Source organism: Crocuta crocuta, unplaced genomic scaffold (assembly GCF_008692635.1).
Source record: "Crocuta crocuta isolate KB4526 unplaced genomic scaffold, BGI_CrCroc_1.0 scaffold26, whole genome shotgun sequence".
Classification (NCBI taxonomy): domain Eukaryota; kingdom Metazoa; phylum Chordata; class Mammalia; order Carnivora; family Hyaenidae; genus Crocuta; species Crocuta crocuta.
Window position 1 is genome coordinate 4,710,997 of NW_027532249.1, and position 14,196 is coordinate 4,725,192.

The 14,196-nt window shown below is 44.6% G+C and overlaps 1 protein-coding gene across 4 annotated transcripts in view; it reads right to left on the reverse strand.

The window, feature by feature from the left end:
• PTPRM (protein tyrosine phosphatase receptor type M) overlaps positions 1-14,196 on the reverse strand; it is a 588,144-nt gene that overhangs the window by 19,802 nt on the left and 554,146 nt on the right. For all 4 annotated transcript variants that reach the window (XM_077778076.1, XM_077778074.1, XM_077778075.1 and 1 more), the window contains 6 exons: positions 10,878-10,994; positions 6,179-6,333; positions 5,794-5,929; positions 3,486-3,635; positions 2,343-2,516; positions 1,163-1,294 (listed from right to left, as the gene is read on the reverse strand). In XM_077778076.1, the coding sequence (XP_077634202.1) occupies positions 1,163-1,294; positions 2,343-2,516; positions 3,486-3,635; positions 5,794-5,929; positions 6,179-6,333; positions 10,878-10,994 (864 nt within the window). The remainder of the gene's footprint in view (positions 1-1,162; positions 1,295-2,342; positions 2,517-3,485; positions 3,636-5,793; positions 5,930-6,178; positions 6,334-10,877; positions 10,995-14,196) is intronic.

Sequence of the window (14,196 nt, forward strand, 5' to 3'; positions counted from 1 at the left end):
AAATGGTTGCGTTCTCTCTTTTGGAGGGGATCGGTGTGGAAGACTTCTGAAATATTTAAGCTTCTTAAGCAAAAAGGACTAGGTAAGGACACGGATGATCATTATTATTTCATTCACTAGCTTTCAGGCTAGCGCCCTAACAATATAATGTAGGGTGTAGGGCCTCAGGCATAATTAAAACCATTATAGAACTGAAACGAGTGTCTGTGGAATTTATGGCCAACTGATGACAATAAAGTGGATTTTAGGAAGGAAAAGTCTTGTCCAATTTGGATGCGGAAATACTTCAGACCTCTTTTTTCTTTTTTTAAACTGGTCTCGACCAGATAGAAAATTAATTCAGTTTCAGAACAAGTTTATTCTTAAAACACGAGAAGTCCACAGGCTCCGTAATGCCTTCTGTCGTGGTGGTTAAATGGGAGACTGGTATAACTGTACCTGAATGGGACAAATTCACCTCCTAAAGGGCCACTGTGCCAACACTCGCCTGACAAGTCCCTTTAAGAGAATGTTTCTAACCTCAGTACCAGTACCCAGTCATTACTTTCCTATTCTTTCTCTTTTGATGTGTAAGGAAAGCAGCTATGGGAAAGCCCCATTTATCATTCTGAGCTGCTCTTATGTTCGAGTCCCGGTTTTATTTCTTTTCAGTATCTTTACCAAAGTGTTGACAAAAAGTAATTTTTGTCCCTTAAAATCACTATCACCCTACGGTGACAATCTCCACCTGCAGGCTCCAGGTGAGTCATGTCAGGCAGTACAGGGATGCTCCCTGCTCCCGGGGCTAAGGGCTGTGCTCAGGGCTGCTGTGCTCCCCGCTTTGCTGGCTCTGCCTGGTTGCAGGGGGTACGTTAGCCCCGCCCCCAGCAGCTCTGACTCCGCCCCTTACCTGTAGCTCCCTCTAACCTGGAATTTCCATCTTCCAGGAACAGAGAATTACTGACCCTGTCTTGCCCTTTCACTTCCACCGTCTATGATCTAAACCTGGTTTTTTGGTTTCTGACAACTTTTGGCCCCGGCCCTAAATCCATCTGCTTTGCAAGTTTGTGTTTCAGCTCTCGCTCCTGACCTTCACCGGCCGTTTGCGAGCTGGCCCGGGGGCCTGCGCTTCTCACTGTGCAAGCAGAACAAACACACATTTGGCCCTGGGCACGCGTCTCACCTGGGCAGGATCCACATCATTTAGCATAACCACAGACGTGCAGTGATAATCCAGGACCAGTCTCCAGAAGTCTTTCACCGTGTTTGGCAAAGGATGCTGGGTGACTATAAAAGCTGAAGGCTGTTTATAGCTCTGCAAACACAAACAAGAAAGATCCAGATATACCAGGGAAATGTGAAGGGAGGAAGCTTCCGTTATCTCGTGCATGTGGAGACTTGTGACACAGAACACCGGACATATTTAACAGCTGCTGAATCCTAGCACACCACGGTCAACACCAAAACAGACTAAATATAAACTTATCTGCAGAATGATAACGGCAACGTATTCTCACTTTGATGCTCAGAAAACGTAGTGAGTATCTCTTATAAATTTTTTGGTATATCTGCTAGAAAGGCAATATCGGCCTTACCCGTAATTATNAGGCGCCCCTACCCGTAATTATTTTAATGGAGGACATTTAACTTTGCTTTACAAAATATACACAATTAAAATACTTTCTGCTTTTCCTACCATCGGTTCGAGTGTCATTTATACATGTGATGGTGTTACTTATTCCTGCAAAAGAAGGATCCGCATACCTTTTACAGCTCTGGAGAGCTTCAAATAAGCTTAAGTACCTTTTTACTGATATCACACCCATAGAATTAGAGTTTCCGTATTAGCCCCGCAAATATCCATTTACTTTTCCCATCAATTGAATAGCAAATGTTCATTCGGTTAGAAGTAAACAGACTGACGGGAAGTAATGAGTTGTGTGCTATCTGTCCTGACAGACCATTTTTCCCCCATGTTAATTACCGCCTAAATTAGGAGGAAAGGGAATGAAAATAATGCTGCAAACCGTATTATCCCACTTCACTGCCTTAGAGACTTAATAGCTGTCTCTTGCTCTCCGGCCAGCGGGTTAAAAATTTAAGTGCTCAGAGAGTTCCTGGGACATGTTTCATTTATCAATACTTCCCGACTCGTGGTCTCCGAGAGACCCAGACCGTCGACCCCGACGCAGACACCTATGCGGAACCTGCAATGTGCTCTGCTGGGAAACAGCGTGTGTCTTACAAACAGACACACGCGGGCCAATGAGTCGAGGGAGAAGACCCAGGCCACACGCGGCCATGCTCCCCTTGAGGAATGGGCAGCCTTCCCGCTTCCTTCGGGGCAGGGTAGGAGGACTTACGTCCATGAGGGCCGCATTGATGTAGTTGCTGCTCTCCCCGTCGATGGTGATGAGGAAAGGCAGGCAGCGGTCCGGGGGCAGGATGTCCATGCAGCGGTTCTTCTCATGATTCCGGGGCAGAAGTGCGATGCTGCAGTCTTCCACCCGCAGCGTTGGCGTCACCATGTTCAGGGTCTACATGACAGCACGGAGGCAGGTGGGCAAGAGAGCGCTGGTCGGCGCGCTGTCTCACCTTCCCACTTCAGAAGGTCACGTTTCCTGCAGCTGACTACCAGACAGATGCTCCCTGCCCCCTACTTAGTTCGATTTTTATTTCTCTTTTCTCCCGTTGGATTTGGTCGATAGACAGTGCCCATCAGATATAAGGGCCACCGTGGATCTGTTGGATTACATGCCGTCTGGTCTGGCCAGGGCTGGGCATCTGGGTGCTTGGGAGTAAGAGGTTGGGTACAGTTTGACTTAGAGTCAGGTACACTTAGACCGGATGTGGGTGAAGAACTCCTGCTCAGCCGGTGCCATGAGGGCATTTTGCTTGGTTTGGCTGCACCCACGCTACCCTGTAGGACCGCCTGGCATCTGCCTGCAAAGGGGAGAGATGGCTCTGCTAGTCCAGGGGTTCTCAACCAGCTCGCTTTGCTCCAGGGGGCCACTGGCAATGTCTGCACACATTTTTGATAATAAAATTTTTTTTTACATTTATTTATTTTTGAGAGACAGAGTGAGACAGAGTGTGAGCGGGGGAGGGGCAGAGAGAAGGAGACACAGAATCCGAAGAAGTCTCCAGGCTCTGAGCAAGTGTTCAGCACAGAGCCTGACATGGGGCTCAAACCCACGAACGTTGAGATCATGACTCGAGCCAAAGCCGGATTTTAACCGACTGAGCCACCCAGGCACTCCTGCACACATTTTTGTCAGTCACGACTGGTGTGGTGGAGGTCTCCTGGCCTCCAGTGGGTAGAACCCAGGGGTCCTGCTAAACATCCTACAGGCCAGCACCCGCAACAAGGAATTATCCAGCCCCCAGTGTCAGTAAGGCTGAGGGTGAGAAGCTCTGCGTTGGCTCAAGGGTTCCAGAGCTGACTCTGAGATACTTCTGAAGGAGCAAAGTCACAGGCATTGGCCTCTCCCTTTCGCATGACTTACCCGGAACTCCTCTTTAATCTGGCTGGAGTTCGTCTGCGGATCCAGTTTGTTCATGTCATAGTACAGAGACCTAACTTGGGAAGCAGGGACGGAGGTGTCTCCACAAAGACAGGCTTCCAGGATGGCATCGTGGATAAACACATACTGCTCCTGCAGAAGCAGAGGGGACGAGTTAGGAATGGAGAAACCAAGGTAGGTCAGGAGAGCCAGAGAGGAAGGGACGATAGCCCCTCGCGGACAAGATAGCGTGACAGCGGTCCATCATGGACAATGCATTCCTGGCACAGGGGCACCAGGCGTAAGGACCTGAGTATTGTGTGAGGAGGGTCCCGGGACCAGCAGTGCTGATGCCCGCGTGGGATGGCCGGCATGTTCCTGACTGGCCACGTGTGGGGCGGAACAGGAGGAAGAGACGATGGGCTCAACGCAGGGGCATGAAACGGACTGATTAGAGCCGCTCAGACACTGATAAATACCAGAGCAAGTACTGTCATGCTAGAGTAGCTGTGGCTTAACGACCTCTGTCATTCTGATTCCATGAGTTTAGAGCTCAATGTTTCAGGTGAGGAATTGAGCGGAAACTTATCTGTATATTAGGAAAGGAGGGATTTGCTAACCAAATCAACAGTGCAAAGAAGGTCCAGGACCACTTGGTAGCACTATGAAAACAAACAGTTCTGAGCACTTAAAACTACTTGTTTTGAAACCTTAATGTGATAATTACGAAAGTCCCTGTGTGTCCACAGAAGAGCTTTAGATGTATGTTCAAGTCCACACCTTACAAACTCCAATTACTGAATGGGCACTTTGCTCTAATTCTGAATGGGCACTGACTTTCCCTATAATTAACTGGCAAAGTTTTATGATATTTATTATTGATCCCTAATTACATGAGATGCAAAAAGAGTCTCATTATTTTTTACTTTAATTTCTATCAATAACTAGGACTCTTTTTTAAGTTTATTTATTTCTGAGAAAGAGAGCACAAGCTAGGAAGGGCAGAGAGAGAGGGAAACAAAGAATCCAAAGCAGGCTCCAGGCTCTGAACTTTCAGCACAGAGCCCAATGTGGGGCTTGAACCCATGAACCATGAGATCATGACTTGAGCTGAAGTCTGACACTCAACTGACTGAGCCACCAAGGTGCCCCAAAAACTAAGACTCTTAATTCTCAAAACCAGCCTGGTCCTATTAAACAACACCTCAGAAATGGGTCAGGAGAGAAAGGGAAGGGGCACTTGGTGACTCAGTCGGTTAAGCATCTGACTTGTGCTTATGCTTAAGCATCTGCTCGTGCCAAAATGATCATGCCATTTGTGAGTTTGAGCCCTGCATCGGGCTCTGTGCTGACAGCTCAGAGCCTGGAGCCTCCTTCGGATTCTGTCTCTCTCTCTCTCTGCTCCTCCCCTGCTTGTGTTCTCTCTGTCTCTCAAAAATAAATAAATTAAAAAAAAGAAAGAGGATGTGGAAACATTTGATCCGTTGTAAAATCCATTAAAAACACACTATTATCTCTAAAGCTAGGCATCCCTATACTAAAGAAAAAAAGACCATGAAAGCATTTAGAGTTTTTGCTATTTTTATTTAGGTTATTTGAAAATGGAATTAGGTTTTTGTAAACTTTAAACCAGTGGCTGCTGTAAACTTTAATGCAATATCTAAAGGAAGGGAATCTTATTATTCTTCATTCTACTGGTGGTGGGTGGAATGCCTACTTAAAACAAGCAAATATCAAGTAAAACTATGACTTATTTTTCTCAAACACTTAAATTCCTGATCAACCTTGAATTCTAATTTATAGGAGTCCTAGTCGGTACAGAGTATTTCTACAAAACATGCGGGTTCCCATGATGCCAAGCCACTGGACAGACTTTTTAGGGACAGTAGGAGAGGAATAAATGTACAGAGATTACCCTTAAGCAACTTGGCAAGTGCCTGGCTATTCTCAGGAGCTGTCTTGCTCTGGTTACCAGCTAGTTTAAAAGACGTAAGAAAAATAAATAGCGCTCAGTCTCTGAAAGCTTCATGTAGAGACTCTGCCGGAGCCCTTGATATAGAAGCATGGGCTAATTCAGGCTCCTGGCTACACATTCTGTTACCTGGGAGAAGCCCTGGCCTTTTCGGTTTATGAAAGCAGAAGAACAAGAAGGGAGGGCGGGAGGAAAGAGAGATTGCCAGCTATATCACTTCTCCTTCCGGGGATTTTTGAAGAGAGAATTGCCGGAGTTCCTTCCCTCCGTGGCTCCGGGAGGTGGGGTGCTGGAGGTATGGGGGACCAAGCCCTGAGGATGGGCGGGGAGCAGCCGTACCTCTGTTTGTACCATGTTCACCCTCCGTGACCGCAGCTCCCGGACGCAGTTATAGATGTCGACCACGCCTTCCCTTTCGGCCATGTCCAACATAATATCGATGACGATGAAACAGCCGGTCCTTCCAGCGCCAGCACTGAGTGAAAAGAGGGCTCTGTCAGCTGAGGAAGAAAGATCCCTGCGTTTCTCCTTCTTTTGCATCTTTGCTATGGTGGAAGTCACAGCACATGGAATGAACCACCGGGAAGTGTACAGTTCCGTGGCATTTAGCACCTTCACAATGTATCGCCCCTATCGAGTTCCAAAAACATTGTCATCACCCCAAAGGAGAACCCGTGCCCTGCCCACTGCACTTCCTTGGAGGGGCTCCGGGCGCTCGGCTTACCTGCAGTGCACCACCAATGGGCCTGCGTTGGGCGGGCTCTTGGATTTCACCTGCCGGACGAACCCCAGGAGCCCTGTGGCATGATAGGGGACCCCGTGATCTGGCCAGCCAGTGAAGTGAAACTGTCTGATCTCTCGGATTTCATGAACGCCTCTCTGCCATCAGTCGGTCAGCACAGCAAGGAAGAGAACAAAGGAAAAGAAACGGTGAGCAACTGGGAGTGTCAAGTACCCTGAAGCAGTCAGTGAGCCTAGGGCTAGGAAGCTGTGCATTGTTGGGAAGAAGGTCATTCTTAGCTGTAACAAACACCTGGAAAGCCTTATTGCAGGAGGGAGGATGTTCGTGCGTGTGAAAGGGAGGTGATGTTTGGAAAGACGCTAATTTACAGGTGCAACCGGAGGAATGGATACATCTCTGATTCCTCGAAACTCCTTTCTACAAAGTAGGCTCTATGAACAGTTTGTGTGTCACTTTGATCCTATGGTGTGAAGTGCGAGCTCACAGAGAGAGAGAGAGAGAGAGAGAGAAGCACAGAGCAGGGACCTGAAGGAATTACAAGGCACTTGTGTGCTCAAGACCAGCTCCTGAATGTAGGAGCCTGTTCAACTCTTCTGAATTCTCGTACGTCTTTGTACCAGGTGCCTGAGCAGCGCACACGCCACTGTGGGTACACATAGAATGTCACTGGAAGAATGAGCAAGGAGCGCTTTCCTACTGGATAGGGCAGAAAACTCATTTCCATTTGCACCTCCAGTTTGTCAGGTTTCTCCTTCTAATTTGGGTAAACAGTTAATCCATTCATCCAATCACCAACAATCTGAGTGAATGAAATGCTTCAGGCATGACTCAAGATGCTCTGGGGTCACAGAGATATGAAGACAATGTCTCCTGTCTTCAAGTGGTCATGACAGGTGGCTTGTGGGAAACAGGAAGGGCAGCAAATGTACATCCTGGAAATCAAGAGGCATTTTTGCTGGAATTCCACGTTAGATCAGTAAATTGAAAAGGTGGGTTGACTCCCACTGAACTGAAGGGAGACAAAAAGAGACTCTGAGTGTTTCTGTTTTTAAATTTACTTTTGTTTTGAAAATAAGAAAGTTGATTTATATCCATCAAGTTTTTTCTATCTATGAACTTAACGTATTAAGGCTCTGTTGTAAAACAAAAATCTGTTTCAAAAACAAAGATTACTTCCATAATCAAGGCTGGATTATAAATCTGGGTTAAAATAAGAGACCGTGTCATCATATAAGAGACTCCTTACTGAATACTATCTCTGTGTTGGGCCCTGAGTTTGGTTTTTTTGTATACTAACATTAAATACCCACTAACCTTGTCACCTTCACCATCGGTCACTGTTCACACGTACTTAGTAAGCAAACAAGAAATTCATAATTTTTTAATGTGCTTGGAAACACCAAAAGAGGCAAACAATTACAGATTTTAAAGGAAGACTTGTATGCTGTCAAGGGGTTAACATGTCTTAGTTTAATAACCCACAAATGCCGAAGCTTTATTTCTCTTTGAAAATTATGCTGTTCTTTATTAGCGTTTAAGGATTAAGGAATTAATTAAACCACCAGGGACTCAGAAATGAAAATCAACAATGTCATGTGTGACTCGGTGGTTGGGAACCTACATTTCTTATTCCTGAAACCATGGTGGCATTTTGGTCAGTCCCAAAGTCTCCACCACAAGACAAATGGTTGAGCCTGTATCACCCACCAAACCATCAGAAAGCTCCCTTGGGCGTTAGACTGGGGCAGGGCTGGTCCCATGAAGGGGGGAGCCTGTAATATATATTTATTCCAAAGAGGACAAAAAGGCATTTATTTCTCCCATACCCTGTTTATTTTCATTTTTTGAGATCTTCTCTTCCTCACTTTGCTAAGTTTCAGCTCCAGCATCTTCCAAGTCCGGAACTGCAGCCATCAGGAGATGGGCCCCCAACTGATCTATGACTCATTTTCTGAGCAAGGTAAATGTCAGTTTCTGGGATGCAGAGAACATCTTCCTTAAATAAACCTCTACCCTCTAATGTGTTCACTATTGACAAGATTAGCAAAGGCAATTGCTTCTGAGCCAACCCTCATTCTTGTTCATTGACGTGGCGATTTCTCCATTTGCTGTTTTTGTCATATATTTTGGGGAACAGTCACAGATGTGATCACTCACCGCAGCCTAAATATCCCAACTTGGTATCAGTTATATGTTTTGTTTACTTTTCATTATAACCAGGATGGATGCTACATATAAAAGTGACATTGACTTCATTTTCCATGGAAATACAATAGGAAGGAAGAACCATAATAGCGCCTAGCCCAAAGGGGGTGCTTAAGAAATATTTGCGTAAGGAATGAATCACAACTACATGTTCTGCATGTGGCAGGTGAGACAGCAGGGGGGGTATTCCCACTGCCTTCTCGGAGTCCCGGGCATCTCCCGGGTAGAGATTTTGGTGGCCATTGTCAACTTCCTTTCTGCCAGGATGGTCAGGGCACAGACACACCAGGTAGCTTAGACCCATGGAGACTTTTGAGCTCCCTTCCACCTGACAGGGTGGCAGCTTTGTTATTTAAAATCTATTTACCTTTGAGTCATCAGCTGCAGGAGAAAGGAAAGATGACAATCCCATGCAAAACAAGAACTCCTCAGTTTCAAAATGTGATTGTCTGCTAGTTTTGCAGAGCAGAGCTCAGATCCATTTTTCACCTTGGGTCCCTTGATGCAACATACTCTCAAAATAGAATCAGAATCGTAGGCCTCTCAAAGTACATGCTTGACTTTTTTTTTTTTTTTTCCCTTTCTCTTCTATTGAGAAAGTTTAAAACCTACAAGAAGCGATCCACAGAAGTACTAATGATTTGTTTTCCTTAAAGATTTCAATTGCCCAGTTAGAAAATCACTAACATGTTATTTTGATTTTCCCCAAATCCTTAATAAGCTCCTCATCATTCTCTTCCTTCCACCGATTCTCTGCTGGTTGTCTGATCACTAAAATAACTGGGTATTTCAGAAACATTTCTGTGCAGCTGGGAATGGAGGAGAGTACAATGAGGTTAAAAAAAGAGCAAAGAAACAAACAATCCCTTCCTTTAGCAACAGAGATGCATTTTCAGCTTATTAGAGAGCCCACTATTGTTCAAAGAGCTCCATGTTTAAGTGATGGCTTTGGATGATTTTTTTTTTTTTAAAGAAAAAAAATATCGAGGGTCTTTTATCACTATCTGTTTTAATGCAGTTATTCATGAGTACTCTTGCCAAGAGCCATACAAAAATCCTCCATATTTTTTTTTCCGATCCTGCCTAAGAAGGAAAAAAAAAAAAGAAAACCCGACATCAAAGTGTGAGGTTCAGAACTTGAAGAACTGAGTCAACCAGAACTCCACATTCTTTGAAGTCTCCAAGCCTTCTGCCTGCTTATTAAAAAAGACAGGCTAAGGAAAAAAAAATGCTAAATAGTATGAGAAACAGATTAAAGTAAACTAAAGTCTTTTCAGCTTTGTGATTCTATGACAAATACGGATTTGAAAACCAGGATAGGTAGTTCAAAACATCAGGGTAAGTTAGCCGAAACGCAGAAGCGGCAATTTCCTTGATTTTCCAAAAAGGGTCTCAATAATCTAAAAAGTGCACTTAGATGCGACGAAAATTAGAGTAGAGAGGAAGGCCGAGGGCCATCTGCCCAGTGGCGCACTTCTAACCCAGGTCCTTCAAGGCCACCTGCTGCTATTAAATCATTGCAAACTTCCACCGAACAAATTTGCGACAAAATTGTTACGTTAGGCGCAGGGCTCGGTTATGGACAATCAGCTCCTGATGGAGAAGTCTGCGGGCCTCCGAGGTAAAACTGTGTGTCCCCTTCAGCAAAGGCAAGATGATGACTGGAAGGCAGAGTGTTTCTCAGCCACGTCACCTCCACCTTCCCCACAGCCTACCTGTGCCACTTCTGTGGATGGACTGCAGTTTGCTTCACTTCCGGCCCCTCCCTATGTCAGCAGAAAGAGGGGGAATAAGGAAATTCCCTGTTATGCCCTACAGTGCTTCCCAGAGAAGAGGCCCCATCCATGCACATGGGATGAGGCAGAGTAGAGCCACAGCATAGCATTCACGACCCAACACCAGCAAGTACAAAGGCTAAAACCAGTATGACAGTGAGGATGAATGAAGGGGCTGGTTCATGCAACATGTCCCACGTCTACTTATGTTTCCAGGAAGGTCACTTCCGTCTGGAAAATCCAACAGTCCACACAGAACCGTAGGCTTGAAAAGCCTCAAGGAAGTAAGATGGGGCGGGTTCCAGGAGGGGTTAGGACCTGTGTCTCAGCACTGATGCTAACTCACTACTGGGAAACCCATATGGACATACGACATGAAGGACATTCATCAAACTGTGAACAAAGAAAGAGCGATGGGCCGCACAATATCAACCAGGTTAAATGGAAGAGGGAGATAGACAGATCGGCATTATCTTTTGATTTAGTAGCAAAATATAGATTCTTATGAAATGGGAATGATTCGCTTCAAAGATGGAACTGAGCTATTATAGAATCCGAGGGCAAGATGCAATCTTGAGAAATCACTAGATAGAGCCTACCTGCATTCAGGTGTGACCACGTATAAATTATCCTAGAGAAGTTAATGGGGCTAGCACCACTAACATCTGACCATAGCTTTTCAAAGTAATGTGAAAACTTACCTTTTCGACAGCAAATGTTCTTATCACATATTCTGCCAGTAGTTCTGTTTCTATTAGGGTAACTTTAATGTCTTTATATATCTCTGTGTCATCTGGCCAGTATTTGCAGCATTTGACCTTTAGAAAACACAAAGGAAATGAAGGCTTTAGGGTTTTCTTCTTCTTTTTTTCTTTTTCGTGTTTTCTTTTCTTTTTTGGAGTTCCCCAAGCGATGGGCCACAGTTTGATGTACGGGATAAAATTTGCACCTAAAAACAAAACTTAAGTTGTCCACTTAAGAACAAGGTTTATTTATTTATTTATTTTTTAGATCACCTGTGTTTCTTTTCTTGCCCCGGAAGAAAACAAAGGTTGAGTTATAAGAGTAGTAAAGCCTAGGAAAATCATCTAAAGTTAACAAGTTGTATTTATGCCACAAATATCCCAGTTACTGTGACCATTCATTTCCTGTTTATCTCTATTCAGGGAAGGGCCTGGAAAAATAAACAGTAAAAGGTGGCTTACGACATTTTAGCTCCTCTGAATTTAAAATTCCTTCTAGGTCAGAAGTTGCCTGAACACTTTTGAGGAGGCGTGAGCAGGAAAGAGCCGACAGTAAAGATTAGAGATTTTTTTTTTTTCTGAAGAAGAAAGTCACTATGCGGTTTTCCCAAGTTAAAATTACATTCATTTTAATCTAAGTAAATTCTATATACAAAACTTGGTAACATACAAGCAGTCTTTCCCTATTACTAGAAGCCTCTGATCTAAAGATATCTCCAGTGGAAGAAATTTGTTGGACTTGGCCCCTTCTAGCAAACTGATTTTTCATCCCGTAGCTCTTCCAGAGCTCAGTGGAAGCCTGGAAGGAGGAGGTGCTGGTGGCTGGGCAGCGGTCCCTGGGGCTCTGTCCTTAGCTTCTGCAATTCTGGCCTGAATTCCTGATAGCTTTTATCCACTCCTGTCGCTGTTCCTCCGTGGATGACTTCTATACCTCTGGTCCTGGTTCTCCAAGTGCAGAAGTCAATTCAAACTTGTTTTGTGGGCATTTCCCATGGAGGTCCTGCCAGGACCACCAATGTGTCTAAAAAAAGAATCTTCCGTCCCCCATCAGCTGCTCTCCACTGACTCCCTATGTCAACGACATCATGATTTCTGCAGTTGCCCAGGCACAAAACCTGCCTATTCCTTCTCCAAAACCAACTGCCAAGTCTAAGAGTATTTTTGAATTATCTCTCAAATGTTTTCCGACTTTTGGTTCCCTCTGCTGCAATCTTAGTTCAGGCTCTGGTACTTCCCTCTGGGACATTCTCCCCATAGCAACCCAGAAGAACCCTTCTCAAATATAATACCAGTGGCATTCACGTGCTCTGCTCAAGAAGCTTCTATTTCCAACAACTGCCCGTGAAATTAAATAGAAATTAAATTTGGCCAGGCATGTAAGGACCTTTTATTTATTTGGCCACAGTGAACGTTTTCTGCTGTATCTTCTACTACTCTCCTTTTTATTACCATATATTTGATGTCTAAAGACAAATAGTTTGCCCAGATCCAAGCTACTCATGCCATTCCTTCTGCGAGGACTACTCTCCCATTCATATCTTCCCAGCTGAAGATTCTATCCATTCTTCAAAGTACATCTCAAGTGCCACACCCCTTCAAGGTGTTTCCTCCAAAGATGTGAGCTCCTGGACCTCTCTCTTCTTGATCCCCTGATAAAGAATGCCTGTTCTGTTAGTAAGAACCCCTTCTTACGCTGCCTAGTCCTGCTTATTACCAGTCAGCAGGCAAAGGGTATTGAATTGCTTATTTTTGGAAGCCCCAAAACATCTGCCGTTGTATCCCCTATGTGCTAAACCTGCACTAGGTCCATGTAGAATCGATCTCATGGAGCAAATCAGAGGATCAGTGTAGGAAGGAAAATCCCAGATTGGGAGAGTTTACAAAAAGAAACATGGGCGGAGATGACCTTTTCCAGAATGCCAAACACCTTGTCACACTGATGTCGTGGGACACGACTGGTCATTATCTTAGCTGCTTCCTCAGGAAACTTTCTGGTAGCTGATTCAGTACAGTTCTACATCAGCTTTATTAGCTTTTCTTGGCAAGAGGTAAGCCAGGCATGGCAGGGACTGGAGATACAGTGGAGCTTAAGGCAAAGATAGTTGCTGTCCTCATTGAATTTTTAGTCTTCTTTAGAAGTCTTTTTTTTTTTTTTTTTTCTTCTGGAAACATTATCTGTGACTTATGACCTATAAACATAAGTATTATGGCGGGGCTCCTGGGTGGCTCAGTCGGTTAAGTGTCTGACTTCGGCTCAGGTCATGATCTCACGGCTCATGGGTTCAGGCCCCGCATCAGGCTCTGTGCTCACAGCTAGCTCAGAGCCTGGAGCCTGTTTCAGATTCTGTATCTCCCTCTCTCTCTGACTCTCCCCTGCTCACGCTGTCTCTCTCTCATAAATAAATAAAACATTAAAAAAGATTAAAAAAAAACAACAAAAGTATTATGGCTTACATATAATATGTCAAATATTTACATTATGAATACCTTGGCTGCATTTAAAATGCTCCAGAGTGCTGATGCATAGGAGCACATGTACCCCAATGTTCATAGCGGCACTCTNTAAATAAAATAAAATACTCCAGAATAACAGGGATCATTTCTCCAGTTCCTTTCCTAGATGTAAGGTGAATCTGGGCAGACCACGAATATTTGTGATGATGTGCTAATTTGATAGCAACCCCAATTTCGTTTATAGAATGCACAATCTCTTCGCAATGCTAATGAACAAAGACGCTTATATGGTAAGTACAGGGGTCCCTTCTATATTGGGAGACTTGCTGTAATTTACCTTTTTGTGATTCAGTTATGCAAGCAGAAGGTAGTGGATAGAGACAAATGGAGTATGTATGTGAGCTTCTGAAATAAAACAGTTTTCGATGTTATGAATACACAATTCGAGAAAAACACCTATGTATTTCTCTGAAAATTACAAGAGAATGAAAACACACACTCGCACCGGCATCCTATGTGTACTGGGTGTATCTTATCTAATAATGATGCCTTGTTTGAATGCAATCGATGTAGGGCATATTCCGGGTCATCTTGTATTTTAGACTCCTTACCCTCCCCATCCAAAATGTTCAACAAATACGAGTGCGAGGGGCTTCAACGCCTTGGAGTCAGGGACACCCAAAGCCGCTGCAATGTATCAAAGGCTTAACGTTTCTTTTTGGGACGATTCTTCCAATTCCCATGGGCGAGCTGGGGCTCCACGGGGAATGTGACACTGATGCGCCCTCCCCCACATCCTCTGTGCGCCCCCAGCCCCCGCCAG